The 27457-nt window shown below is 27.2% G+C and overlaps 1 protein-coding gene across 5 annotated transcripts in view; it reads right to left on the bottom strand.

Moving 5' to 3' along the window:
* The window catches only part of LOC142322079 (uncharacterized), a 163887-nt gene that overhangs the window by 49568 nt on the left and 86862 nt on the right, over positions 1 to 27457 (bottom strand). For 4 of the 5 annotated variants that reach the window (XM_075360731.1, XM_075360732.1, XM_075360730.1 and 1 more), the window contains 2 exons: positions 19969 to 20063; positions 175 to 339 (listed from right to left, as the gene is read on the bottom strand). In XM_075360731.1, the coding sequence (XP_075216846.1) occupies positions 175 to 339; positions 19969 to 20063 (260 nt within the window). The remainder of the gene's footprint in view (positions 1 to 174; positions 340 to 19968; positions 20064 to 27457) is intronic. The other variant, XM_075360734.1, reaches the window with a different exon arrangement.

The raw sequence follows: 27457 nt of genomic DNA, 5'->3' as shown, positions 1-27457 counted from the left end.
GTTTGGAATAAATTTCAGTACCCCAAGACAATGTTCCAACGTCATTTTTACGGACAAATACCTCACATGCAGTGCTAAAAAGTGAACTATACAATTAGAGTAGTATAATTTCGTGCATCGTGCTCCGAGCCTCGTGCCATAGGTGATTCATTCTTTATATAACTTAAAAACTACCTGGTTTCATAATACATTCTGTCTTGTAGATAGTTTTTCTTTGACTGTAATTATGTTCAGCGTCAGGTGGTGGCCACTTAAATTTCCCTTTTGGTTTCCGTCGTAGTTCTCGTAGATCGAAATTCAGTTCGTCGATAGAATTGAGCACATCGTATATTCTTTTATCTAATTTATTAACATTTTATATTAGTGATGTAAATAATTTATTACTAAAAAGAAGTTGTAAGCTTATGCAATTAAATCTTAATTTATTACGTTTAGTTACTAAATTCTTGTAATAAGAGTCGATCATTGATCTATAGAGTTCATGAAATTATTTATTAAAACCTCTGATTAATTAAAGTAGATATAAATTGATTTCTATCTAATTTGGTTTGGATGAATTTATGTTAAATTAGTTCATCGATAAAACGATGATTGTCGTTTTGTATACTTACCTTTTAAATAACACAACTATATGTTGTGTACTTTCCAAGCTACATTTTAAACTACTTAAAAACATTTTGCTCGACTCCAGTGTATTTTTTTTTTTTTACTGCTTGCAAAATATATAAACGTAACGTTTAGATTTAAAGAAATAATAATAAATATTTAAGACATTTCGTATGTGAGTGTAATAAATTATATTTAGAAATAAATAATTTTAATTAACAGAATATTTATTTTATTTTGAGGTATATTATAATTTTTTTTTTTTATTTACGTGTTATTCTGGTAATAAAGACTGATCGTGATAAATCTTAATATCACAATCATTAATGATATTGCTTCTTCTAACAATTGGTATAAATAAAATTATACTCCTTGCCTATGTGACAATGAGCCAGGCTCAATGAGTCACGTAGGCTTTACGATACAGCCGTAATAACCAATTCCGTTCTTTTTATTCCTTTAATCTTATTTTTTTATGATTTCTGTTCAGTATAGTTAAAATTACGATATAACAATTTATTATTATTGTTGTATAAATTCTTCTTAACAATTTATTATTAATTATAATTATACGCTCTCAGTCTTATATTTACTTCTTAAAACTCCACCGTTTCTTTGGCATAAAAGAGCGGATAGCTCAAAACATAAAATTTTAAATGTTAAATATATTCAGGAAAATATAAAAAAGAATATTAGAGCACGGCGAAACATAAAAGATATCTAAAAAAATACTTAGAACCCATGCAGCCTTATTTAAATACAACATTTTTTATACTGATGATAATAATCACGATTCTAATCTTGACGAATGAACGAATAGATTAAATAGATCAGATTTGAACATTTTTCGTTAATTTTTTAAGACTACCTTTATAATTTATTGAGAGATATTCTCATCATTTTAATGAAATTAATATTTTTTTTTACAATTTCTAATAAACCTAATTAGGGTTTTGACATTTTATAATTATATAATAGATGCTTTCAAATTTTGTTTTGCATATAGATCCTGCAAATTTAAAAATAAATTATTGTACTTATAATATTACAATTTTATTTACAGGTGTATTGCTTTAAATAATCTGAAAAAATTATTTTATGTAAGTACAACAAAAATAAGCAACATTGGAAGGAAAAAGTAGACTTTATTTAATTAGAAGTAGCACAAAAGATTCACATAAATTAATAAGCAAAGATTTATATGATTTTTATGTACAATAATAAGCCAGTTCCTATTTGCGTCTTTTGCTAAACATATAACATTTCCTATATATTTCGGGTGTTATAAAATATTCTAAATAATCGCTGAACCGTACGATTCAGTTTTAATATAGTTATTTGAACAATCATTAATAAAACTAAATAGATAACTAAACGGGAACAATTCAACCGTTGAAAACAGAAAGGGTAATATTCAATTAACTAGGCATTCTTTATAGAAGCTATCGATGCAGTACATATGTTACTTCCATAACATCAATATGAAAACTACAAAAATGAAATTTACCTATTATAACCAGAAGATAAATTCAGGACGTGTTTTAATATAATGATTAATGCTTCTAAAAAAGATAGTCTAATATTATATAATTGCCTGGCTAAAAATTAACATTACTCGTTTAATATTATGGTAGCAGTAGGGATAATAATAATAGTTATAATAGTGACATCAATGTAAGATAACGGTATAATATTTAATCAAAGGAGGAGTATGACTTGAAAATTAGATTGATATGTTTGTTTACATCTAGTTTAACTATTACGGGTATTATTTCAAACATCAAATAATATTTAATACGATTGTTTGATTAAAAACCGCCTTGGTGCCATACCTTGGCTACGTGTATTTATTCTGTTTATTAATCTTGGTGGTTCATATTTAGTAGTAAATAAAATACATTGTTCAGTTACGTTTAAAGAATATATTTTCATAAGTTATATCATTATATGTTTCACATTTTAATTTAATTTTTATTACGTTATTGAAGAATGTATGTAATTTACTGTATGTAAATGTTAACTGCATGATGTGTAAATTTGGACTAAACAATATTAGAATTAGGTACATTGTTACATTATTAATATAAAATACAATGGTGGATCGCGTATAGACACTGTGGAACTCTGAACACTGTGCACTGTGGCACCCTGCTTCCAGTTGATATTATCGGTAACATTTAATATGAGTAATTTTTTCTTTAATTCTTCTTTATACTTGTACAATACATGATCCTTAAGCTTAATATCAGTAGCTTATGAAAAAGATTATAAAAAAGATACAAAACTGTTTGTATGAAACTGTGAGCTTCACAGTTTTTAGCTGTTGTGGGCATCCGTACATAGGAAGCTGCACGCGAGGCTGCGAGGGAGAGAGAGCACTGTCACTCCCGCAGTGCCGACCCTGGCGTGCTGGTGTAAGGTAGTTTTTTTTACTCCGCGTGTGTTTGGAACGTTCCTTGTTCGTTCCCTTTTCTAGTTTAGTAGGTGGAAGGAATATGAAAGTGGTTTAGTTATTTTTTCAGTAGCGGTCAGAAAATGGCGGAAAGGAAGGGCTCTTTGATTGCCAAATCTGTCCAAAAACACGCTGAAAGGGCGAAAGAGAAGGTAACTAATAAAAACTAAATTATGTACTTGTTTCTGTGTACATAGAAATTTAAATTAAGAACCATGGGACTATAGTGTTTTTAAGCAGACATTTTCCGAAATGAAACTACTAGCACTTGATAGGGAATCTTGGAGAACTGCATCAAACCGGTCAATGACTGAAGAAAAAAAGCAGACATTTTATTAAGTTATTATCTAATAATACTAAAAAATATTATCTGTATTGACACTTTATTATTTATTCGGTTAAACCGAATACCGTGTACCATATTTTTGAATGTGATAAAGTATATAATTAAATTATTACCCTGCTTCAAGCTATTCTATTTGATTCATTCTTTTTTCGGTTCTATTATTTTACAGAAAACTTTAACCACGGCCTTGAAAAGGCTCAGAAAAAATTTTCTGGAGCAGCACCTCCACTAATTTTAGCTACGAGCCGCCACTGATAAAATATCAGCTATTAACAAGGCCAACTGAACTGTAACAACTTACATACTTTTCATAAATAAGAGGGCAGTTAGTTACTTTCCTTATTTATAGAATAATAAGGAGAAAATAGTGCATGAATTTGAACAACGATAGCTTCTTATTAAAAAAAATCTGCCTCATATTATAAAATATTTCGGTGATTTGTGTAGGTATAGATTGTTTAATATTTTTTAAACTTTATTTTTTTATGCTTTTTAGATGTAAAAAGTACCGATAGAAATATTAAAAATAACGGGTTTTTTTTGCCTTTACATGAATTAACACCAGGCAATTACAGAATTATTTTCATATTATTAAATTTGAAATAATCTAGAATTTTTCATTTAAAAATAAATTCCATTTTTATTTTAATAAATGTAATAATGCAAGTGTAATTACAGTTAACTAATAAACCGTCATAAAAGTAATCTCTGTTTACCAAAATTACTATTAAACTGAATTTGTAAATGATAATAAACATCACCTAATTAAATAATTTAGGAACTACATCTTTTATCAAAATATTTTTATAACTTTTCGGTTATTGTAAGTTTTTTTTTTTATTATTAGAATAGCATCTGGGATATAAATATTCCTATTATCATACATCCTAATGTGAGTTATAATGAAAATGTTCTTAATTTTTTAAACAAATGTATTATTTTTATTTAATTACACTTTTTGACGTAACACAGGTAGATTAATTGATACACATACATTTATGTATTTACAAATTTAAAAGTACAATTATTTGTCCTACCGTAATTAGGAAAAAATAAATTAAGGACCTAAAAGTATAAATAAAATCTACTTTGAACCTAATTAAGCTTATAGATGTGAAACAAAGATCCTAAGATAGGAGGAAAGTTAAGGTGATGAATTTGTGAAGAAAAATAAAATTTCGTTGGCAAGTTAATTTAAAAGGATAAATGTTAATTAAAAACATTTCCGTGTCGGGTTGATAGCGTCTCTGCCTTTTATCTTGAGTTCCGGGTTTGAGTCTTGGATAGGTTGGGTATTTTTCACTCACAACAAAAAAAAAAATAATTTCATTATCATCCACCCGCAGTTGTTACAGAATGCTAACCAGAATAAACGGAATAGAGTTAAGTTAATCGCTGTTGAGTTTTCTCTCTCCTTCAAGTAATTATAGACATTCAACCCATCTCCCCTCAATCCGAGAGAAACAGATTGTAGATAAATAATTGTTTCAAAAAAAGAATAACTATACGGAAAGATCAGCGGCGTTCGAAAGTAAAAACATCGAAATTACTCATATATTATTTAAAAATAAATAAATGTAAAATTAAGTAAAATTTTATAAAAATTATAAGGAACAGAAGAATAGATTTAATTACCGGTGTTTACACTTATACAGAATGTTGCAGAATGAATATCGGGGTTTTAAAGCTATGTAATATTTCTAAATTTTCACGTGGATTCATTAATTATACATGGAATAAAAGAGCAACTCAAACAGTTTTAGTTGCAAGCTCATAAACTGTTTAATGAACCTTTGCTTGAAAGCGCTAGTAGCAAAGATGGTGATCCCCCAACAGAAAACGTTCTGTGTTTTGCAGTTTGCAAAGTGTGAATCTGTAATTATCGTTCAAGTTTCGTTGTGATCCCCGAGTGATAATAACATTCGTAGATTATATAAACAATTTGAAACCGCTGGTGATATTTGTAAAGGGAAGAGTATAGGACAACAGAATGTATCCGAAGACAATGTTGAACGTGTAAGAGAGTCTTCTGTCCGTAATCCTAGGAGATTCATTAGGAAGGCTAACAGCGAATTTTTCTCAACTGCAGTACAAACCGCAGGACTTTATTTGGCAATAAGATGAGTGCGCCTCCTCACTGGCATAATGCCGTATGTGATCGGGTCAATGAAATACTCCCCGACCGCTGGATCGGTCGTCAGGGACCAGATGACAGAGCATGTTTGCTATAGCCTCCATATTCGCCCGATCTGACCCCGCGTAATTTTTTTTTCTTTGGGGTTTATAAAGGATCGTGTATGTATCACCGTTACCAGCTGACATACCCGACTTCAGACGCAAGATTGTAGTAGTTGTCGCATCAATTACTCTAGACTTGCTGGTTAAAGTAGGGGGTGAACTCTCCTATCGGCTGGATGTGTGCCGTGTGTCGAATGGTGCTCACATTAAACACTTACAGGTGAAACTGTTTGAAGTGCTCTTTCATTTCATGTATAATTTATCAATATAAGTAAAACTTAATAAATATTGCAAAACTTTAAAATCCCATTTTAACACATTTCATTTTGAAACACGAGGTACGACTTTAAACGTACACTTAGCTAGGAGTAAATTAATTACTTTTAACTAAAAGAGCCTAAGTAGTGAGAAAACGAATTTTACGGACTTCCTTAATCATTCGGTGATGATAATGAATAAATAGAATTCGTTAAATATTATAATTTTTGTTTATATATGTGCATTTTTAACCAAATCATAAACGAGTACATACTTCTTAACGAGGTTCATTCCTCCGTAAATATTTATGGCAATTATCAGATTGGCAGACTTAAAAACTTTTACGAGTTTAAAGAGATCGATGTCTGGTTTTAAATTATGACTTTTTAAATTAAATGTAATTTATGTTGAAATTGTAAACAGTATTTCACAATAAGCTTCCTGTTATTTTCTATTATTATTATTATTTTTTTTTTTTACTTTAAATTCGTTGCAATAACGTCTTCATATTAAAATCTGATTAGAAAACTTTTGACTTAAATATAAAGAATACCAGTTTTTAAACACAGATGTTTTAAGCAAAAGAAAAAGAAAAACGTTAACTGGACTGGAAAAAAGCCAACAGTCTATATTTTAACGGGAGTGTAACAGTAATCATCCAATTTGATTTATATTTTTAAGTTTTTAAATAAATTTGGCTACTACTGGGAAAATAGAAGACCTTGGAAATTAAATCAAATTAAATTAATAAATAAATTAACGCATCCGTGAAAATGACCTTCCTGAAATGATATAAAAATTATTTGTTTTAATTTAAGTAAGTTATTTATATTTATTTTTTTAAATTGTAATGATATATATCGGATATTAAAAAATGGTACATAAATATACATTTTTTTACATAAATTTATTTTTTATTTATTTGTTTGTTTTACAATAATAATATGTGTATATTTATATATTTTTTATTCATGTTTTTCTACAGAAAATTAAAAGTATAAAGGAGTTGTTACCGTTTGTAAGATCAATACTTATATAACCACTGACTACTAGCGAATTCTTATTCACTCCATCAAAATACCGAAAACAAAATGTAAGGATAAATTTTTACTTGTAAGGAAATATTAAATTTTATAATGAATAACGGCCTATCTGTCTGTTCTATTATACATTTCATGGATTACGAGCTCTGAAAGAGAATATACTATTCAGCCGGTTTACCGTTGTCAAACGTTTACTTACCATGTTGTCAATACTTCTGCTTCGTTCCTCAGTTTTGTATCAAGTTTCTCTATTCTTTTTCCTTGACTGCTCCAAGAGATTATTCATTATTAATAAACTTAATACGTAAAGTTATATTAGGTATAAAAAAGGATTAAAAAAAAATTACATATGAAATGAAAGTATAAAACCTAATGCATAGTTTGTAATAAGAAATACTATAATATTTTTAATTATTAATATTACTACTACTACTACTACTACTACTACTACTACTATTATTATTATTATTATTATTATTATATTATTATATTTTGTTTGCATTTTGCAATGGTAAAGAAATTTAAGTACAAATTATTTGTTTAGATTTTTTTTATCGACTTTTTATTTAGAATGAAGATTATGGATTATTGTTTGTTTTAAAGAAATTAAATTTAAAAAATGACTGCTGTTATAGCTACTAATTATTTTTCATCGATAAAATTTATAACTTTTATTAGAGTAGAAATTTGCTACACTATAAAAAAAAATCAACAAATCGAAATTGGTATAAAAAATTGTAATTCATAAAAATGAAAATACCACATAATAAGAATGAATAATTGAGTACATAAAGAGAATAAAAATATAAGTTCAACAAAAAAATATCCAGACCCAAAAATGTAAATTTTTTAATGTAATTTTTTAAATAATTTTTAAACTTTCATTGATTTTTGATACAAAATTAAGTAATTGTTAAAGATTGCATAAAGATTCTTAAATTCTTAAATTCTAATGCTGCCTAGGCAAAATGAAATTGCTGTTATAAAACAAGCGCCATTGGACAACACGCATAAATAGGAATACTGTTTTGTAGCTTTAACCTTTTCTTTTTTTATAACTTTCTTTTTCCTGTTTAGCCTCCGGTAACTACCGTTTAGATAATTCTTCAGAGGATGAATGAGGATGATATGTATGAGTGTAAATGAAGTGTAGTCTTGTACATTCTCAGTTCGACCATTCCTGAGATGTGTGGTTAATTGAAACCCAACCACCAAAGAACACCGGTATCCACGATCTAGGATTCAAATCTGTGTAAAAATAACTGGCTTTACTAGAACTTGAACGCTGAAACTCTCGACTTCCAAATTAGCTGATTTGGGAAGACGCGTTAACCACTAGACCAACCCGGTGGGTTATAGCTTTAACCTTAATTCAGTCTAACTGCACTGGGATCGTTTTTTACTTAATGGACTAATTTATTATTACAAGCGAATTAGACTTTTTTATCCTATTTTTTTATTTATTTTATTTATTCTTTTTTTATTTTTCAGATTTGCATGGTTATTATGTAACAATAATATCTTAATAAATATCAGTACAGAAAAATAAGTGAAACATAAGAAAACTACACTAGTTACGTTAACTACATAGCTAAACCCACCCGGTCGGTCTAGTGGTGAACTCGTCACCACAAATCAGCTTAGAAGTCGAGAGTTCTAAGGTTCATATCCTAGTAAAGGCAGTTAACTACTTTTACACGGATTTGAATTCTAGATCGTGGTTACCGGTGTTCTTTGATGGTCGGTTTTCAATTAACCACACATATACATCTCAAGAAAGGTCGACCTGAGACTGCACAAGACTACACTTCATTTACATTCATACATATCAACGTCATTCATCCTGTGAAGTACTTTACGGTGGTTCAGGAGGCTAAAACAGAAAAAGAGAGCTACGTAACTAATCAAGTCATTTATATTCAGTAATTGAAGTGAGAAAGAATAATTTACTTTGTCGTATCCTACGACGACATAATATTATCTGTATCCCAAACCCAACTCAATAAAAAAGTTGTTTCATTAGTTCTAGAGACCGTGTTTACTTAGCCAAGGAAAAATGATTAAAAAGTTTATTTTAGTTTCGATACCAACATATACCAGGTCATAAGTAATATATATGATCTCGTTTTAACATTGGGAAATAAACAATTTATCATACTTTTATTGTTGATCCCTTAATTTTACCGAGAAGGATGCTTGATTAAATTTACATTAACTACAAAACATATCCAATTTTAATTTGGAATCTACCTCAATAAAATAATAACAATAATTTAACATCCGGTGTTAGATTTCACAATTTCAGTTATATTACTTTTTTTGGCAATGATTGAAACAGGTTAAAACTAAATACTGAACTAAAGATTATTTCAGTTTAGGTATTTTATAACCAAAATAAAGAGCAAATAAGGTCGTTATGGTCAACAATATAGATGTGTGTTATAATAGAGATTAAATAAAAAGTAGTAAGCTGACCTATCTGGCTAAAGAACCACAAAGCCATATTTTATATAATGTCAGTGACCGTTTTTATCTTAAAAAAAGAGTTACCAAAACTTTACCAGTTGGAATAAACAAAGGTAATTTTTAAATACAATGAAAGAGGTTGGAGATTTATAGTGAGATTTATTTTGGTCAGCTTAGTTTTGTATTCTGTTTTTTGTTTAAGTTAAATAAAGACGATTTTGTTACACACAATTTGGCAATGTTCGTTTGTTTTTATAGTAACCTTTTTATCCTACTAATTTTTTACATTAATGAATGTTTTTGTATTTCTTAATTTAAAATCTGCATTCGAAAGTATTTAGTACAAAAAGTTTAACTTTTGACCTACAAAAAAAAAAAAGAAAAGAGTAACCGTATATAATTTTTGGAATACGCTCAGACAATTATTTCTCACCTTCTAAAAAATGTTTCTACAATTCTAAAATTTCTTAAATAAGTTAGTAATAATTCAATTTTATTAATTTTTATTCTTTATCGTTACTCTTTCATGACCATTTTATTAATAACTAGCAGACCCGGCAATGCTTCGCTATTGCTAAATTTGAGTATATATATATATAGATTAAATGAACACAATCATTATCCTTTCCCATTATCATTTTTACCAATTCTCCTTTCCTTTTTTCCATTTTCCCCTTCTTCCCTTTGTACCTTCTTTTCTTTTAGCTTTTTTTGATTTTTCCCTTTCTCCCCTTTTCCCCGCGAGTAAATCGGTCCAGTAGCTTTTTAGTCTATAGCGGACACACATATCGGAAATACTGAAATGCAATCGCAAAATATTTAATATAGCGTGTGTTGCTTTTACGTCCAACAGATAGCGCTGTTTTTAAAAAAAAGCATTTTCTTCTACCTGTCACAGGTGTGAAATCTTAGGTATATAAAAACACGCGCGTATTCGAATGCAACGTTGTGTCAAAATTGCAAAGTAATCGGTAAAGATCTAACGGAGATTTAAGATTTTTAACAAACGAACATTTAAAATTTTATTTATATAGATAAAGTATAAATAAATAAATAAATTATTTTTAAACTATTCTGTAATACATTATATGTTAAAATAATATTAATAAGTCAAAATTAGTTTAATGCAATAATTAATTAGTTGAATTACAGTAAGGATTATTAATCATAAATCTATTAATGCTTAATCTATACAATCTATTATAAGGTTGAGAATCCAAAGTAACTACCTACTGGTAGTTAACGGAGTTATACTGGGTACCTATTGGATGTCCAGGAAAATATCTAGTTGAATTATCTTTTTTATACAGTATATATTCAACCGAAAAATAATTCTCGGGTAATGGGAGATAGGTAAAGAATTTTTAAGAAAAGATAATGGAGGAGATTGTGCCAAGAATGTATATTTGGCGATGTAAAAGAAATTCACTTAAGTGCTGTTGTTAAACTACGTTTTAAGTAAATGAAAAAAAATATTTAAACATTTATTAAACATGTGTCACGTCTTTGTGACATAATTAGCACAAAAAATGGACGCTGGACTGAACGAAATAAGGTATCATTTAAAATAGTTATATAATATTAATATTTTCATTTTAACAATTTCTGTTTCGTGGTCATTTTTTGCTAACGTTAATTTTAATTAATTTTCAAACTCAATTATAAATAGTATTTAAATACAAATATTACTCGTTATTTTACTAGTTAGAATTTATATTTTCTTCCTACTTGTCAAAATAAAAAAAATGTATATATATATATATATTTATTACTGCACACAAAATTTACTGCAACTTACTTAGTAAACGTTAGAATACAAATAGGAATACAACCATTTGGTTAATTAATCTAATGATTAAGTAAATAAATTTGATAATTTAAATAATTACAATGTATTTTAAATTTAAAGCTTTAAAATTACACTTATTAATGCAAATACAATTTAAATCTGCATGTTATCATGGCAGTAATGAATCTATTAACTATGACTATTAATTTTTTAGTTGAAGAGCAACCTTTCCATTATTAAGTGTGTTAATGGTAATGATATTTTTGTTACAAACTTTGTTTAAGACAATGATACTTCTCCTCGTGCCAGAGGAGAAAGGAACGAAAGGAGTTCCTTTTGTAATTAAACTTTTGACATTTCTTCTGTTTATGTGTTTGTGGCACTTGCGACCAAATACAGTTTTCAAATTTTATAAAATTTTGTAGTAAGTTTTTTTTCTATAGGAGAAATGACATACGTATAAAAAATGTTGGATAAATTTTCCCTCTTCGAAATGGTAATATATATTTTTTGTAGACGGTTAATGAAAAGGTGTATTGGAGAAAAGTTTCCATCTTCGGCTCACCAACTGATCACCTCTCTACTCCTGATATCACCAAAAATTTCCAGACTTCCAGACTAGTTCTTAACCACTTCGTGATAGATACTTTACTATTTACGTTTTTCTCAAATCTTAAATATAACCTTTGTCTCTTTTATACCGTTCTTCTACCACTGCACAGCACACTGCCTTTCTTAGTACATTATTAAATACTTAATATGTTCTTTGATAAACTTATTTTTTATCGTTTTCTCCTAGAACTTAAAAAAAAAAATTAAAAAAAGAACAAAAGTATTTAAATTCATTTCGAGGAAGTACCTTCTCAACAGTCATCTATTAATGATGTCACTAGTCTCTACTTTAAAATACACCAGTCTCTGGAAAATAATTCTTGTTTTGTATCTAATACATTAAAATATCTTTGTACTGATTAACTCTTCCATATTCAATTACGATCGATAATATGGCTCTGTACCTTATCTAAATTTCCACTTTATTAATTGAATTTCGTTGTGGAGTTCAACTTGCTAAATTCAGTATGAAATGAGTGAGACATACCGTTCACATTACTACTTGTGCGTAATTCCTGAGCGTGATATATTGAATAGTTTTTTCACATTCATATGTTTTTTGAAAAATATTAATCTTCTTGCACGTGAACGTGATGGTATTGCACAAAGCCTGACTATAATTTCCTCACTGATAAACGTGAATACTTATTAATGTCGCACGTCATTAGATTATGTATTCTCAATAGATTCGTACCTACATCTTTATATAGAAAACAGAATGCTTCTGTAACTTTAAAAAATTAATCTCTAAAACTATTTTAAATAAATTTTAATGTTTGTATTCGAGTTTTTCTTTCTAAAAACAATCAATTGTTTATAAAAAAAAATATTTGTTATCTTGGTATTACTACGTTTTAACTTCAAAATAGCTGCTTTTCTTAATTCTATCATGTTCCAAAGAACAAGAATAAACATGATATTTCACAGTGTGATACTTTGTTGCTACTTTGAAACTTTCTTGTTATCCTTTAAGGTAAATTTATAAACAAACAAATGAACTCAAATTGAAATGTTAATGCAATTGAATTAAATGTAAGCAAAATCCCATATCTATTTCTTTGATCTGAAAACTTTTCAAACACTGTTATTTAAGTCACCTATAATCTAGTAATACATTCGCCTAAAAATAACTTACAAAAAGTTTATATGTACAAATTAGCTTACATGTATTATTTGGTTTCATCTTTATTTATTATTTTTTTAATGTAGAAAATTTAGAAATAAAAACATATTTTTATAATATGAAGGAACATATATATATATATATATATATATATATATATATATATATTTTTTTTTTTTAGATTATATAATTAGTAGTATTTTTATCATGGAAATTATTATTATAATTATTTCTATTTTAAATAGCAGGTTAGAAAGTTTCGGTTGATAGGCACAGACGCTACCATTTCACCTTAAAGACATTATTGAAATAATCTAAAAATTAATCTGATTATTCCACAGAGAAGGTCAGTTGGTATTTGTTTATATACTTATTATGCCAGAATGAATAAAGTAACTTTTATGAAATAGGAAAGAGATAATCTGTTTGAATATCTTGAGTGATATCGCGTATTAACGATTTGAAATAAATAACATTTTTCCCAAATTGAAAAACCAAAGTAGTTTGAAACTCAACAAGTGAAGTTTAATTTTTGGTTATTTTGCAATCATAATTATTACAAATATAATTTTTTATTGCTTAACAGGAATAGAAAATATTTTTAATATTGAAAGAAATTCTCGCATATTCTCAGACCACGCTCACAGTTGCAAAAATATAACTGATTCACAGCGCATCTTATTCGTGTTAAATTAGAACTTATTAATCTGTGTATAATTTATTTAAGTTAAAGTTGTAAAAACAGTAACTTATATCTTTCAGATTACTGGTAAAAATTATTTAAAATTAATTTTTTTCTGTTTTTCTTTACTATTAATAATATAAGCGTTTGTAAATTAATAAACCTATATTTAAAAGATAAAAAATATTAAATGACTCTTTTTAGGGTAGTGGTACTCATATGTATCACTTTTCTTTTCCTGTTCACTATTGTGTTTCTTGGTAAATTCATATATATCTTGTTCACAGCAATTCGGCAATTCATTCCCCATAAAGCACACTTCACAATACTGTCACTAACTGAGACACCTCCTGCCATCTACCAGCTAACTTTCCAACTAAAAATAAACTCTGAACCATTGGTCATTCGGGTTCTGCCGTTATAATGCCGTTTTGCCGTTTATCATGCAGAAAGAAAAGAGGTAACGTTTTTGTAATTATAGAGTAGAAGCACATACTAAAAATTTCAATGGAATGTTAATATTTTTAAGCATATAAATTAAGTTTAACTTATTTTGTATGTTTTAAAAATGTTATTTAAAAAAATATAGCGTAGATTGAACTTCCGAGTAACATCAGTTTACAAGCAATTCTTTAACATAATGTAATTTTTTTTAAATTATTGTGTTTTATTTTAGGAAAACGGGATTATATTCAATTTTTTTTTTAAAGTAACTGTCAGCATAATTGTGTGTATGTTGAGGCATATTTATGTTGCAGTAAGATGATATCCCCAGAGAATATTGTTAATTTTATACAAGATTTCTTATTTCATTATTCTACTCATATATATATATATATATATATATATTTCTCCTACCAGTTTTCTAGCTACTGCTGGGTGTGTATAGGCAACAGCAATTATTGCTACTGGCTTTCCAGGCCAATTGTAGTTGCAGACACAGTGCAATATAAGTGTAAATATACCGGTTAACATGTAGTATTGAATAGACTCAGGTTGATCACTCCTGAGAAGTATGATTAACTGAAACCCAACCACCAAAGAACACTAGTATCCATAGTCTAGCATTCATATCCATATAAAAGCAACTGCCTTTACAAGGACTCAAACCTTAGAATTCTCTACTTCAAAATCAGTTGATTTTGAAATTTAAATGTGATAGTCATGTTATTTTGGAACAAATATTACATTCCATAATCAATTTCACTTATTTCATAAACTTACTGGAAGTGTTAGAAAAAACTTTAGTTGAAAATATTCATTTTCAGTGACATAAAAAAAATTTTGGCTTACAATGGTAGTGTACTTAACCTGTTTTAAGATTATCAAGAAGTTGAGTGATAAAATAATAATATTTCATTTCTTTTGCTGAAAATTAAGTTTTTATGATACAGAGCAGTTGATGATGATAGTAATGATGGAGCAGATGATTTAAATTTAAGAATAACAGTTCCTATCATTCAAAATACTATCATTTCAGTCTGAAGATGACCATAATTCATTAAACTATTAGCAACTTATTCTTGTATAAATTTATTTCAAATCCAACTTAACAATCCAATCTAATCTGAGGAAATAATTAAGGTTTTTTTAATGATGACTACAGAAAACCAAATTATTGCCAGATTGTTGGACTTAGTTATGTTGTCTATAATTCACCCCAACCAGCAACCATTGTTTCTCCTGCCAGCAGCTCTGATTCAGAAAATGAATCTGATAGTAATTTAGCATTACATGATATTACTAAATATCTGCTACGGTAAAACAACAAGTATTAATGCTTAGAGAACAAGGAACGAGGTAAGTTAATCAGTATATCAAAATTTCAGTAAAACTGTAATTCTTAAGCAGGTGGAAGTAATAAATTTCTATCAGGAATATTCACATTGTTTTTCTCTAATATAGTATTGCAGTGTATTGCTAAAACAATCTGTATTTCGAAAGAGCTTTCAGTAAATTTTGATAAACTGTTTTAATAGTGTTTACATTTTACTACAATAGAAGAACGTTTGTGTTGGTTTTAGTTTCCTGGTATCATAGCCCTAAAGCTACACTGCAATGGTAATCAGTCAAAAACCGGGGTATAGAATTTTTCATTTTTTGATGTTTCATGACCCAGGGACCCTAAAAAACATAAAAAAGGGGATATTATTTGCCCCCAAATTTTCCCCCTTCTTTCAAAAAAACGATCTTTTTATTTATTGCACATCTTTTAAGTGAATTTTTTTATATCTTCCAAGGCATAGCAATAGTAAAAATAACCCACAAAAAATACTTTTGAGTTAATTTTGAGGCTAGAAGAGCCGATCAAAGTTTGAAATCATTGATTTTGAATTTTTAAAAAGTTTTTTTACTTTATTAAACTTTTAATAATAATATTACAATAAAATTTCACCATAATTCACCCCCATTCTAGAAAAAGAAATCTTAGGTAACTTTATAATGGTGAACATTTTTTAGTAGAATTTGTTTTTAGGTTCTTCCATTTAACATAGTCAATATAGACTAATTAAAAAATTTTCTTTGGAGTTCGTTTTGGTGATGGGGGAGCAGAAAAAAGTGATTTTTTTTGGATTTTCTTAAACTCTTTTCATATATCATTATCTTTCCATTATATAAGAATAAACAATTGATTCCAGGAAACTTAACAGTGGGTAATGATTATATGTACAAATATATTATGTACTTGTGTTTGCTGTTTGAAGCCTAATAACTTTTGACTGGATAAACTGATTTTTGACAAAATTTTGTATAGATACTTATGTGTATGGGTCAATAGCTCCAGGGGTTGGATAGATTTTTTTGGACTTAATTTTCTCAAAATTTTGGAAACATAACCCACTTTATATTAAGCTCAGTGAATATGTGCCTTATCTTACCATTTTTTAAAAACTTTTGTCCCAAACACAACTTAGTTCTTACAAAGTATTAGTATTATAATGAGGCTAAATGGATATCTTTCATTTTATAAAATTGAATGTATTTTATTTTTATTATATTACTGTGATTTATTATAATAACAATTATTATTGTTTAATAAATTTGTAATTGATAAATCATCTTTTAAGAATAATTTTTTTCAAATATGTAAACATTTGTTTAACATTTATGTTTATGTTAATATTTTCTTTTTATAAAATATCCCTGCTTTATTAAAACACCCTTTACTTTAGTGAAACTTATCGCAACATAAATGCGAATTGTAAATGAAGCAAATTTGTTTACAAATTATAATACCTATTTGTACCACTGCCAAATTATAAAAATCTGCTTATGTTATAGATATTTGGTACAGCTGTATACCATCACATATGAAGGTCTCAAAAGTATAAAAAAAGATTTTCAAAACCCCTGTTTTAAAATTAAAAAAAAACCTCTTTTGAGTAGAGATAATGTAAAACTGAGAAGAAATTAAGGTTTGAATTTACCACTGCGTAAAGAGTAAGTATTAATTTATTTTATTATAATCTTTTACTTAATAAACAATATAATTAGAAATATCTATCCTAAACAATAAGCATGTTCAAGAAGAGAGATGTGTAGACAAGTTAAATGCAAAAACATTAGGAAGATACATCTACATGTTTAAATAACTAGAGAAACGAGCAATTTAGTACAAATAGACTCAGAAAAAAAGGAATATTATGTGGAAGGGGTGAAATGGGATTCATAGTACTGAAAACAATTGAAATAATACCACAGACTTATTCAAGATAATTTTGTTGATTTAAAAAAAAAAGCAAATAATAATAACCACATTATATAAAGTTAATATTAAGTTAACATTTTATGGAGATTAATTTTACTGAATGATTACTCAACGACTTTAAATAAGCATTAACAAGTAGGGGATAAAGCCTGAATGGAATTTCTCATCTGATATGAACCCAACAATAAAACAATACAGTAGATATAATTTGTGCATCTAAATCGACCATTAACTACTTATAAATCTAAAGATAAATTATGATTTGTTAAAGTTGCAAACGTTATTAAATTTGTATAGCCTCTAATGAATGTATTCAGCTAGATAGATTCTCCTTTAACCCATTGTTAAATATTCTCTTGCATGTAGCTACATATTCAGCTAAGCAAGTCGTGCAATAATTGATAAAAAAAAGGAAGTGGAAGAAGTATATTAAAAAAAAAAAATAATAATTAACGGTAGTTATAAAATTACTTTGGTGAAAACAACACTCTTAAAATAATTGCATGAAAACAATAAAATTTTCTTTGCCAAGTAATTCAGGAAAGCTAATTGGCATGCATATATAAATTTATGATATTTTTAAATAAGCTCAATGTTAAAATTAGAATGGTCATTTTAATATTAATTATTTCTTTTCTTGTGAAATCACTCAGCATAAATATGTGTATATGCACGTGTGTCAAGCGAGTGATCTTTTTAAAAAATATGTTTTTAATAAATGAATTATAATTTATGTTTAATTCATAAATACCTCTCTCATTATGTTCTATTTCTGTTTATTAGAAAAATAATTTCAGATTAAATGTTTCAAGAATAAAATATTATATTACATATTTCCCCTTAGATCCTTGAAATTAGTTGTGTAGGATATTATTTTGACTTTAAAAAGATATAAAAAAACCTGTCAAAAAATTAAACAGACAAGATAATGATCAATTTAGTAAGCTTATATTAGATCAATATCTTAGTGTATCCCCAACCTTATCACCTGTGTTTTTGTTTAAGCACTGAAACTTAAGGTTTTTTTTCCTTTTTGTACAGATGATCTTTTAACCAGACTATTTTTTTCTGTACAAATAATTAAATTTTACAAGGATACTGAATGATATTACAATTCCTATTTAATTAGATCTATATATATATATATGTATATTTTTTTTTTTAGTACTTCAATTTTAGGTTAGAAAATGTTTATGAACTAATTTTTTATTCTCCTGGGATCATAGCTCTAGAGGTTTGATACAAGAAGAAAAGTATGACAATCAGTCAAAAAATGGGGTATAAGTTATTTGTATTTCTTGATGTTTAATGACTAGGGAACTCCAAAAGAAAAATAGTGGTAAGTAATTATTATACGTACATACATGTTATGTACGTATGTTTGCTGTTTAAAGCTGTTTAAACTTTTAACCAATTTTGATGAAATATTGTATAGATACTTGTGTGTATTGGTGAATAGCTTCAGTGGGTTGGATAGATATTTTTTTGGAGTCAATTTTCTCAAAATTATGCAAGCATAAACAAACTTTATATTAAGCTCAGTACATGCGTGTCTTATCTTACCATTTTTTTTTAATTTTGCCCCAAAATTCTCTTCTTCAAAAATAAAAAAATCTGTCTTTTTATTTACTACTTATTTTTTAAATATATTTTTTGTCTTCTTAGAAATAGTAGTAGTACAAGTGACTCCCAAAAAATACTTTTGGGGTAATACTGTGGGTGAGGGAGCCGATAAAAGTTTACAAATATAATTTTTTTTCTTTTTTTAAAAACTTTTTTGGTTTATTTTCATGTACATTATTTTACCGTTACATAAATATAAATAGTCAATCCCAGAAAATTTTACAACTTTATTTTTCACTTTTTTTATTGTCAATTAGACTTGTCAAATATGGCGATGTTGTCCATTTTTCGTTTACTTTTATTTGTGAAATAAAATGTTATTATTTTTATTATTGTTTTTTTTTATTTTTATTTTTACTAGTGGATGATATGAATGTGTTATTTAAATTTAATAAATTAAATATTTTAGAAAGTTAAAATTTTCACGACTATGTCATGAGTTGATTTTTGTACGAAGCAGATTACAGTACAAATATCTTAAAAAGTAAAAAATTCACAAGGAATTTTTAGGTTCTTCTTATCTTTTTAACCAAAAAATAATAAAGTGGTAAGTAAGTTACTTTATTATGCGTAACGGAATATTTATGTTATATCACCGATACCCATAATACAAATTAAAAATTGAGTTAAGCAATATTAAATAAAAACCTAATTTTATGGCTACAATTGAGCCCTATTTTTCATTGATTGAGTGTAGCCCAAAATATATTTATAATTTTTTCAGAATTAGGAATGTATAAAAATGAAATCAATTTCTTTTTCGATTTCAATGATAGTATTATATCATATATAAAATGTAAATAATATATTACAGTAAATAAATGTAAAAAAATTAAAGTTGCGTAATTTGATGCAATACATTATTTAAATAAGTTAAGAGGTTATTAAAAGAAAGAATCAAATTTGAATAAGATTACTATTTGTAATCTTTGTGATGAGAATTCTTTAAAAACAATAATTGATGAGTCTAATTTGTGCTTGATCACGTATTGTAAAAAAAATAAATTATGACGTAACTTACCGGAGCCCCTCCCGCTCCGCTCCTCCTCCTCAAGCATCCTTAACACAGCCGAGTTCGCCAGGTTGGTTGGTTTCGCTAACTGGTGAAAATCAATTCTGTAACACATTAAAAAATTATAATTTATTTTCTATAATTTACGTAAATTACCATGTAGATTAAATTTATAACTTTTTTGTTCGACTATAGGTTATTTCTCATTGCGTGAAATATAATGAGGAAACAGCATTTGTGTGAATTAAATCTAATAAGTAAAATTAAAGTGATATATTTAGTCATATAAACTAAATATATATTTAGTCGAAATTTCGTCTGATCAGTCCTGAAAAAACGTTAAATAAATCCTTCGACAAAAGTATACCTGTAACATATTCGAGTAGAGCTAATTAAAATAAATGTCTGGTTGAATTTGAACAAAAATGTTATAAAAGCCAAAACTGTTAAACCGACCGGAAAATACTGCGTATCTTGATTACTTTATTATCGTCGATTATTCTAAAATAGTTTCTAAAATAATAGAATCTGTCAGGAAAAATATTTTTCTTTGAAGAATACGATCTAGTATATGAAACAATTGAATTAATACGGCATTTATATCTGTTGTTTTTACTTGTTTTTATTGTTGATAATATTTGTTTGAAGAAAATCGGCAAAAATTATGAAAAATTATGCATAATAAATTTTCCGCTTTTCTCAGTAGTTTACTCAGCAGTGTTCCATAACTTCATTAAGAAATGGTATCAAGAAGTTCGTTAGAACTTCGCCGGTAAGAGTCCGCAGAACTGGACGGCACGGTGAAGTCGACGAGCTATGTTTACAGTTCTAAACGTGACCAAACCTAAAAGTAAAATGAAAATGAGAAAAAAAATTAAAAAAATAAGCGTGAAAACATTATACTTCAGTTCAATTAGATTTGTAATAAAGAATACTTTCAAAAAATACCTCGAATTTTGTTAGACAATGATTTTTTCTTCCATTTGATGAACCACGGGACTTGAATATGTAACTTTTTCCTCAAAAAGGTGGGTTTACGAATCGCGCCGCTAGGTAGCAGTACCTAATAGTACTAGGTAGCGTACAAAAGCTTGATAATGTACTTGAAATAATAAAATTTAAAAGAAAATATACTACAACTGTAATGCTTTTACGTAAATGAAAGTACTGAAGATGAAACTATTTTTTTAATTCTTGAGCGGAAGAAATGATATCTGCGAGACTCTTACTGTAGGTTTACAATTTCATTGTAATTTTTTTTTTGGATTAAAATATTAATATTTAAGAGCACAGCTTTAGCTATATTTTAAAAGTTAAAAAAAATTATTATCTTTTTTTTTTTAATTTTACCTCGAGTTTTAATTGTGATATTACGTTAGTACATATTGTTAATGATCCCATTTGACGGCAATGTGGAAAAAGGTTAGTGAAGAAAATATGATTTCATTTATATCAAAGTGAATCATCTCTGCCGACTATTAAAAATGAGACATCTGTGGATGAAAAATGACGTGTGTTGGAAAAAGTTTTACAGTTGCTTTACGTAAGCGTTGAATAAATCACAGTCTTGGTACTTCTTCAACTATTTAGTTTTTCTTGAAGTGAAAAGTATAGTAGATTATTATGAATAATAAAGTTTATATGCTCTTATAAAAAGGAACATCTGTCATTTTCAAGAATGTAACTTAGTCGACTGCAGTTTTTACTCTCCCTTGGCTCTTCTATCCATTGCACGCATTCTACAACTACTCTAACAAAAATAAATAAAATTGATTATAAAGTAATATATTTCTTTGAAATATATAAACCTTTAAAAAATATATATATATCTTAAAAAGTAACTGCTAAAAAAAAATGTCAGTTATGTTTACAAGTTTTTCGTTAAAGGAATGTTCTAGGATGAAAACTGTGTTCTTTTTAAATGTAAACCTACATCGCTAAAAAAATTGTGCACAAAGTTTAAAATCTATGATTTCTATTTATCTAAATAAAATTAGATGTAATCTCGATTACCATCGAGATTACGTTTACACAAAGAAAAGAGCTGTAGTTATAAAACGTAACACGAGTAATTAGAAATATGTACTGATATGTTTGAGACTACTCACCAGGTGTAGTGCTCTAGTATTACTGCAGTCATGGATTCGTAACTTCCTTTTACAAAGCACAAAGAAAGGTTTATGCTAAACGGTTATTGAAATAAAAACAGCAAAGAGAAACGCTTAGGGACCGTTTACAGGTTCTATTAAGCAGCTGCGCATTTCGATTACTCAACAGTCATTATCAGTTGACGGAAAGAATTAATCTTTGTTTTAAATACAAAAAAAAAATATAAAAAAAAATTACATTAATAAAAGAAAATATTTTAGGAAGTGCCACAAAAAAAAGGTATTTGTATTTATGAAATAAAATAAATTAGATGATCGATTCATAAATAATAGAAAAAACCTATATACGGAAGTGCGTATTTTGTTCTGTGCAGAAATGCGTATTTTGTTCTACATATTTAAATGTATGTATATATATATATATATATATATATATATATATATATATATATATATATATATATAAATAACCTATTGGTATGTATATATATATATATATATATATATATATACATACATACAGGTGGTTTTACTTTTTTATTTTATTATTTTTATAGATTTATTATTTTCCTAATGTGTACGTTGCGATCATTTCAACTAGTGAATAATAAGCAACCCCCTCCCACTATCCAATGAAATAAGGGAGATGATATATAAGACATGTAAATGAGCTTTACACAGAATCAAGCGAAAATCCCTGAGACGTGTAATTAATTGAACCCTAACCACCAAAGTATATCGGTATCCACTCTCTAGTATTCAAATCCGTATAAAAGTAACTACTTCTACTAGGATTTGAACCTCGGAACCTTCGACTTTGAAAATCAGCTGTTAAACAACTGATTTGCGACAATGAGCTGACCATTAGATCTGCGCGATAGGCTAATTTCTATAAATTTTGTATTAATTTTTAGTTACTCTTTTACAGCTGATCACATTATTTACCGGTCGAAAGGCTTATCTAACTATTTTTACTTGCCATAGCTCTAGAGCTATACTGCAAGAAGATAAGCGTAGTAATCAGTAGAAAAATTGAGTATGGCTTTTATTTGCATTTCTTGATGCTTCATGACCCAGGGATCCAAAACATACCAAAAAATTGGGGGTAATATTCGTACGTATATACGTATGTATGTATGGCGTGTTTGATGCTTAATTACTTTTAACAAGATAAACCGATTTTATGAAATTTTGCACAGAGAATCGTATAAATGGGGCAAATTGTTGGTATAGTTTTGGGGTAAATATATTTGGAGGGAGTGGAGGGGATTTCTTCGGGCCAATTTTTTCAAAAGTTTGCAAATTAACCATACTTTAATTAAGTTCAGTACATGGGTACATTCCCATCTTCCCATTTAAAAAAAAATTGCCCCAGAATTTCCCATTCTCCAAAAATCGAAAAAGCTATCTTTTTATTTATTGCATACATATTTTTAACAGAATTTTTTTATGTTTTCCTAGGGATTATAGAGGTGCAAGAGACACAAAAAAAATACTTTGGCAACTCATTAGGGTGGGGGAGCCGATCAAAGTTTAAAAATATAAATTGTTTGAATTTTTTCAAATCTATTTTTTAGATTTATTTTTTTATAAATTTTTGAGTCTATTTAAACTTTCAATAGTATTAAAAGTTTAAATAACAAAACTGTTAGTAATAATACTACTATAAAATCTCATCGTAATTCACCTCTAAAAAAGAAATCTTAGGTAACTTTTTATTGGTTGTACATTTTTTAGTAGATTTTTTTTTAGTTTGTTCGTTTAAAATAGTATATGTAAAAAGATTAAAAAGTTTTATTGAAAGGTGACTTTGAGGGAGGGGGGAGCAGATAGAATTAAAAATAAGGATTTTTTCCAATTTATAGGGTTTTAAACATTCGAGTATAATAATAATAATTTTACAATAAAACTTCATCGTAAATTACACCCCATCGTAAAAAAACAATCTTAGGTAACTTCTTTCATTTAAAATCATTTTTCCAGTACATAAGAATAAATAACCAATGACAGGAAAGTATTACAACTTTGTTTTCAGATTTTTTTTCCAACTCGATCATATTGTAAGAGATAAGGAATGTAGTTTTCTCAAACAGTTTTAATGGACAACTTCGTTTCTTTAATATTTTAATTAGACTTTTTCATAAAATTTGAAAGTATGGTTTTTTTTGATAACGATTTTCTGTCATCTTTTAGCTTTAATGTAATTTAGATAAAATAAAAATTAATAACCAAGAATTTAGAAAATTTTGGCCACTATTTTATACAATAGTGGCTTAAGGAAAAATCTTTGATAAATTTTCTTCAAATATTTTTCATGAAATTTGAAAAAAATATAAAATATAAGTTTGCTTTACTTAAATGATTCATTTGGCTTTCTAAACGTATTTCTAAACGATTCGTTATACGTGAAGAACACTTAAGATTATCTGAATAGAGATAATTTTACTTTTTATGTGACTTTTTTTCCGGTAAACTTAATTGCGTATGTTTCCTAAACTTCCGTATACGCTTCTTTAAAATTTTAAGTTTTACACAATTTAGTTTTGACTATACAGTCAATTAGTCAATTCTTAACCATACATACAGGTTCATAGATTAAATACATTAAAAAAATGACTAGAATCAGATGATAAAAACTTATAACACTTAAAAAATCTTTACCGGTTGAAGAAAATGTATAAATTAATTTTTTTCTTGACATTTACAAATTAAAATTTCATATGAGCAAATGCGTTCATATTACGTTTATTAAACATTTATAATACAAATTGTGTTCACCCACCCTTGTTACTTTCAGGGTGGCTTATGGGAAAAACCATGGACTCGAGTTAACAATAATTTCTTCAATTTTGACATTATCTTATCATTAATATTATATTCAGTTATCAAAAACTAAGCAAAAATTCTTTTTTTTCAGATCAGATTATTTTAACTTTTTAGCTCAAATTGTACATATATCCAACCTGCGGTGCAAATAAATTTTTATTTAAAAATATATACTACTTGATAAATTTGCAAAAACAGCTACTTTGATAACGCTAAATACTACTATGATAACCGTTAATAATTAAAGCGCTTAAATTAAGTTTTTGTAGTGTTTTTTTTTAATAAAAATGTAGGTAAGTACATGCAAAAGATTTATGAAACAGATTGATATAAAGTATTTTTGAATTAAGGTTTCTTGAGAAGCCATGTATCCATATCTGGCCCAGTTCGGATACTTGTAGTTAAATATACTGAATAATTTTACCTTAAATTGTTTGATTTTAGATTTCTATATTCTTTTTAGATATAAAAAACTAAACAATCACTGATTTAGACGAGTGAAATATGACATTTCTAACACTCACTGTACGTGAACAGAATTAATAACTCACCTTGTTATGTTATTCAATAAACAACAATGTAAAATAATTATTATAACCTTTATCTGAACATTTTTCTTCATCGTATATTTCTAGCTATTTTATCAATTCTTCACTTCCCTCAACCCACTGTAACTATTTTTAAAATTTTAGTTGTAGTAGTATTTCAAAATTGATCTATATTTTGAAGATTCATTTTTAATTCTAGAAAAATAAATATGGAGATGCTATAAACAAAACTTCAAAAAGATTTCATTTTGTATACAAAAATACAATTTGAAGTTTTATATTGGTGCAATATATTTATTGCTACATTATATATATATATATGTTAAAAATTAATAAAAACAATATTACGTAGTTTTGCGCAAGAAAACCGACTTTTCGTTAATTTAATTAGGTTTTAATATTTTACTATCTTTTTAATTTGGCTTAATATTCCTAACAATAGATACTCTATTTTTCTGTTTAGCCTCCAAAACCACCGCAAGGTATTACTTCAAAGGATGAATGAGAATGATAAATATGAATGTAAATGAAGTGTAGTTTTGCACATTCTCAGGACGACCGTTCCGGAGATTGTGGTTAATTAAAACCCAACCACCAAAGAACACCGGTATCCACGATCTAGTATTCAAATCCGTATAAAAGCCTTTACTACACTTTGAACCTTAGACTCTCGTGCGATGCGAGTTCACCACTAGACCGACCCGTTGAGTTTAACAATAGATACTGCAGATAAAGAAATGACAACGTTCCAACTTGCAGGATCATATCGAATTACGCTTCTAACTTGTCCCGTTTAAATTTTTCAAAATTAAATTGAGCGCAACTCAAGAACAACTCACCAATGTTTATCAAATTTTTACATGCACAACTTCAGATATATTACTACAGCGTATCTAAATTTCAATGAAATTGATTTAGTAGTTTAGGAGATTATCAAGCCACAAAATATTTTATGCCTATAGATAAATAAATATATAAGGAAACCACAATTTAAGTGAATGATATTTTTGTACCCCTCATACCTCAAAATGTAAAGAAAATTAATTTTCACTCTTCCCATTCCCACCACGTGATTGAAGTAATAGCGTACTTCGAAGAGTCAGTAAATAAAAAGGTATATATATAAATTTAATTATACTGATGTACCAATTTACTTATATCTTTTTTTTTTTAATTTCGTTTATTTTTTAGAATTTCTTTGTAATAAAGTATGAATGTAAGTTTTACTTAAAAAATTTACTCCAGTGATGTTACATTTTTCTACAATAAATCAACACATATTTTCTGTTTTTAATGGATCTATATATATTTATCTGATAATTCAAATTAATATTGTTAGTTCTTTTTATTGCAGGGAAATTTAAGTTCATAAGAATAAGTAATAATTATATTTATGTTATATATTATAACTAAACAAATATTAAATGAAATTAAGAAATAAACGAATATAAAAAAAGTTTAAATATAAGGAATCATATAAGTTATGAATAAATAAATTTCTAAATAATCCTTTCTTTCATCAATCACTTGATATTTTTTTTCTAAATCCAGTACTTATGATGTTAATTCTAAATGAAATAAACATTTTTCTGAAAGTTAGATATAATTAAGTTTAATCTTTTTAAATATATATATATATATATATATATATATATATATATATATATATATATATATATATATATATATATATATATATATTATTCACCAAAGGATTGCAATTTTAGTTCATTGGGTAAGATTTTAAACTTAGAACGTCTTTAAAACACGACATGTTTCACTGGAAATAATTTAAAAAATTTCAAACGGGATTGCTTTCCCGTCTGGTGAAAATAACTTTTTGTGATTTACCCACTTTACTGACTGGATATTCATTTTAGCAAAACATTAAAGTAAATAAAGATTGAAATTACTATCTTATGATTTTTTAAGAAATTTTAACCCAGCGGTTCTATTCTGGATAACAGGTAAGATAAAATATTCAACATAACGGTCAGTAATTCAGGAATTTTCTGG

The sequence above is a fragment of the Lycorma delicatula genome, chromosome 3 (genome assembly GCF_047948215.1).
Source record: "Lycorma delicatula isolate Av1 chromosome 3, ASM4794821v1, whole genome shotgun sequence".
In the NCBI taxonomy this organism is placed as follows: Eukaryota; Metazoa; Arthropoda; class Insecta; order Hemiptera; family Fulgoridae; genus Lycorma; species Lycorma delicatula.
The sequence above is the reverse complement of the archived record's forward strand: the minus strand, read 5'-3'. Positions and strand labels throughout refer to the sequence as shown.